Source organism: Rhinopithecus roxellana, chromosome 8 (genome assembly GCF_007565055.1).
Source record: "Rhinopithecus roxellana isolate Shanxi Qingling chromosome 8, ASM756505v1, whole genome shotgun sequence".
Classification (NCBI taxonomy): Eukaryota; Metazoa; Chordata; class Mammalia; order Primates; family Cercopithecidae; genus Rhinopithecus; species Rhinopithecus roxellana.
In genome coordinates, this window is record NC_044556.1 from 112,516,209 (window position 1) to 112,520,986 (window position 4,778).

Below are 4,778 nucleotides of genomic sequence, written 5' to 3' on the forward strand. Positions count from 1 at the left end.
CAAGTGAAAAGAGAATATTTTCAAAAAGGGAGAAAACCCTGGTATTTAATTATTTGTAAATGATTTGGAATTTACAGAAAACTGTCATTAAAAATAGTACAATTACTACCTACATACCCTTCACCTAGACTCACCTGTGGCAGCAACATTGTGCTCAGTCTGTTTCACTGCCCCCCTCTCTCTTCCTCCTTCCCTCTCATCATTTGAACACCTCAGGACCTTTATTTCTCTAAATATTTATTATGCATTTCCTAAGGTTTTGAATACTTTTTCACAAAATTAAAGAGCAGTTATCAACTTCCAAAAATGTTACATTAGTACAACACAATCATATAAGAATTTTGGGTGGACAAGGACGGCAAAATAGTTTCCACACAGTGAAAGAATTCTTCAACATGAGATGAAAATGAGATGAGACATCATTGTATGAGAGTCTAAGGAACAACATGGGGATAAAATCCTAAGTACCTGATGGGTAGAGAAAAGGAAAATAAATCTTTATATCCAAATTTCCTACTTCACAATTTCCTAAAGGACCATTCTCACAGTTAACCTTTTCTTCAGAACCCCCATGACATCCTTATTCCTAAGACTATAGATTAAAGGGTTCAGCACTGGAGTGAGGATGGTGTAGAAGACAGATACCATCATGTCCTTCTCAGGGGTGTGGTAGGAGCTGGGGAGCATGTAGGTGTAGATGGCAGCCCCGTAGAAGAGGATGACCACAGTCAGGTGGGAGGAGCAGGTGGCAAAGGCCTTTTTCCGGCCCTCTGCTGAGTTCATCCTGTGGATGGTGAGGAGGATGAGTAAATAGGAGCTTGAAATGACCGTCACAGGGATGAGGAGCATGAGGACACAGCATAGGTACATGAGGGTCTCATAGAGGGAGGTGTCCGAGCAGGACAGGACCTGTTACAGCAGGGACTTCACAGAAGAAATGATGAATCTCCCGGGATCTGCAGAACGGGAAGGTCATGGTGATGGGAGTGAGCATGAAGCCATCCACTGAGCCCAGGAACCAGCAGCCCGATGCCAGGAAGAGACACACCCTATGGGTCATGAGGACAGGGTAACGGAGAGGATGGCAGATGGCCACGTAGCGGTCATAGGCCATGGCGGCTAGAAGGAAAAATTCCGAACCTCCTAGTGTCAGATAGAGGAACATCTGCATCCCACACTTAGGGGCTGAGATCTTATTCACACCCATGACCTGGTCCAGGAGCATCTTGGGCACAGTGACAGAAATGTACACCATGTCCATGAGAGACAATTGACTGATGAAAAAGTACATGGGGGTGTGGAGGTGGGCGTCAGAGTGTATCAGAAGGATCAGGACAGCATTTCCAGACAATGCCATCAGGAAAACCACAAAAATGACCACACACAGTAGAGCTGGATATTTGGATCTTCTGAAGAGTCCCATCAGGATGAAATCCGACCATCCAGTATGGTTGGCCATCCCGGTGGTGTTGGCCATGAGGTTTCCCCTAGGCCACCAAGGAGAGTTTTGGAGTTAGTGTAACGCATCCCTTTGTAACAAGTGTTTAGTGAGTACTCACGTTCGTGTATGCTGATTGTGCTAACCTGAGTGAGTCCCGCGGGTCTGGGGAGTTGAGTATATAAATGACATAATACAACAAATTTACAAAACAAACTAAGAATTCACAACTATAGGCCAAAAGAATTGGTAACTGATAGTAAGGTTGTCACGGTTCAAATTCATCAACTTTCCTGATAGCGTCATTTATCAACAAGTACTGGAAATTTGCAGAACCACCCTCCTCTGCTAACACAAATGTGACTCATTGAAAAAGATAAATCAAACTCGTTTTTTCTAGAGTTTTTGTCATAGAAGGCTGAATTAACATCTCTGGTTTACGAAAATAAGCATCTTCAAAATACTCAGAGGTATATTTCATATAAGAAAGAAGCAGCAAGTAACTAAAGCGTAACTTGGAAAAGAAGTTAGACCAGATGTTTGAAACTCCTCCCCCCCAGGATCGGGCCGTGCTGTGAGGTTCTACGATTGCATGGAGCGAGCCTCACCTTCTCGTGAGCAGGGAAGGGTCCTCACACGACGGACCCTTTAGACATTGAGGGACATGAGTAAGGAGCACACACACAGACTCCAGCCATAGCTCCATCTTTTTCTCTATCTGCCATTCCTTTCTCCAGTCTACATCAAAAAGGATAAAAATCATGTCTGAGCTCAGCTGTGATGAGGGGAAAGTGAGGAAATGTAATGAAAGTGCTTAGAATGGTACAGTTTCCGATAAACAAACACATATACTCTTCAAGAGTTAATATCTATACTATTCTGCACAACCTACCTAAGATGGTTGCTACTATTATTATTATATAAGATGCATTAACTTCCATTCTCCAGATGCAGTACCTGTTCATACATTTAAGAAGTTGATTTTCAAAATAAAAATGGCAGAAGGTCTGCAAAATAAAGCATGATCCCCTTGGAAAAAAACAACTTTGGATTTTATATTTGTGTGTTTATGTGTAAATGTTCTGGTTTTATATATAAACATATATTTATGTAAACACACACAGGTGAATATATAACTATGTTCTACATTTCTTATTTTAACCCTGGTTATGCAGAGCTTTTGAGAATCCCATGTCCTTCCTGTCTAGTACGTGGTCCTCCAACCTCATCTCCTTATAGCTCCACTCATTTTAAAGCTCATTAAATCTCAGCAAGGAAGAACTAGAATTTGGAGGGTCACTGCTGTTTCTCAGACAAGGCTTTAGTTGTTTTTGCAAACATCATATGTTTTATTGCCTGCCACAATCAGTCTTTCATACAAACTGAGAAGCAGCGAGGAAAATCAAACACTGAGATGCCTCTGACTTCAACTCACTGTTTCCTTCTCGACCGTGGAACTCACAGCCTGTCTCTGTGTTATATGCTGAAGATGAATCAAAGAAGGAGGTCACAGTCAGTCTATTCAGGGAAAAATTATTTTGTAAATGTGATTTAAAGTGGAATTTTTAAATAGCTACAAAATAAAGGCAATAGACACAAAATATATCTGGCCTTTCTGAAATAATCCCTAACAGCTTCTTCCACATTTTCTCTGAAAGAAATTAAACCTTTCCAACTTTTCAACTTCTGACATGTTAGATGTTAAATTTTGATAGCCCTTGTCAAGAATAAGGACAGAGTGACTCCTCTTTCTGGGAAGACTTTAGCTGTGGTTATGATGCAGGGACATTTTGGAATGAATTTACAAGTTTCAAATACATTTTGTATTCATGTAATAATTATGAAAACTAGTTAAGACATTCAATTCACCATAAGTTCCAATATTCTGGGATGCTTTGATGCTTTAATATAAATATCCAACAAATCTAAGACATTTTGTGTGTCTATATATTTCTATACATATGAATAGGTAGGTAGGTAGATGGGTAGATTATTTGTTTCAAATGCCGTCCCCACTGGCAAATGGTGGCTGAGATCTGTGTACAATTTTAAAACATTCCAATAAACTGCAAAACACACCTGCTGATTTTAAAACATTCCAATAAACTGCAAAACACACCTGCTGATCTCGTCTGTATTTGTGGCCAAAGTGAAGCAAGGGCCAGAGGAGTGACCAGCACATGTGAAGACCTAAAAGGTATTTGCTCAGTAAATTCAGGGGAACAGGAGGGCAGGGAGATGCGGGGTTTGCTAAGCAAATCTCTGCTGCACTTTGGTAAATGGGAATAACTATCATTAAGCCACTCAGAAAGCTCACCCAGGACACGGGACAGCTATGGGAACACTGTGTCCACACGTAGTGACTGGCCCCCTGTTCATTCTTATTCTTCTCTATCCACTTGTTTGAATTTTATGGAAATTGCTTAATGCATGTTTAACTTGGGGATTTATTATAAGTACAAATGGAGTCATATCAAATCTTTATTTGAAGCAGACACCATCCCAGGAATTGTTCTAATACCAATACTAAAATTGTTTAACACTTGACCATTTCTTCTTTCCCAAGAGCCTATGAGTTACTTCATCATATTATTTTCTCTTTTTACATATTATAAAAATTCAGGTTCTCAGGGTACCTGCCTAATGTCACCCACCTAACCTGAGAAAGAATGCATGTCTCAGCCCAAGAGTGGGACCCAGAGCATGTAACTCTGCCTCAGTTCTCTAACGGACACCATCCTCCCTCCACAGTCTACACTTGGGTTTAGGCCACCCTCTGTGGGTTTCATCAGGGAAACATAAAATGATTGAGACATTGTTTCCAGAGTTTTGTAACCCTCAGAAATCATCCCCACTCAAAAGAAAATCAGTCACTTTTCCTCTATAAAAGTTTAGTGACAGGAAAATAAATGCATCTTTGTATAAAAATACAAAAATATAGAAAAATGTTTTCATAAATGGAAATTAAAAATCCATTGACAATTATGTCACAGTAAATAAGTTATATAGAAGTTTTAAGAAAGAGTCACATATATTTTTCTCCATTAAAAAACAAAGACAAAATGAGGAAATGCTGTGAAGAACTAATAGAACGTTTCAGAAGCACAGCAAGTGGAGAGCCGTGATTACCCTTTCGTTCCTAATAGAAGGTTTCAGAAGCAGAACAAGTCGAGAGCAGGGCTTACCCTTTCGTTTCTGCTAGTACTGCCTGTCTGCCTGGCAGAACTCACCATCAGATGCTGTCTTGAACCTCACCTAGACGAGCTAGTGGTCTGTGGCCAGGTTAAGAGCACAAAGAGCAGTAAGAAGGTGATGTCATGCCTGGTTTTACCATGTCCAC

At 40.4% G+C, this 4,778-nt stretch overlaps 1 protein-coding gene across 1 annotated transcript; it reads right to left on the reverse strand.

The window, feature by feature from the left end:
- Positions 1-528: 528 nt before the first annotated feature.
- On the reverse strand, positions 529-1,477 carry LOC104672787 (olfactory receptor 2T5-like). Its single transcript, XM_010376644.2, is given in 2 exon segments — positions 529-909; positions 911-1,477. Coding segments are annotated over 2 exon segments (948 nt in total).
- Between the last annotated feature and the right edge of the window lie 3,301 nt (positions 1,478-4,778).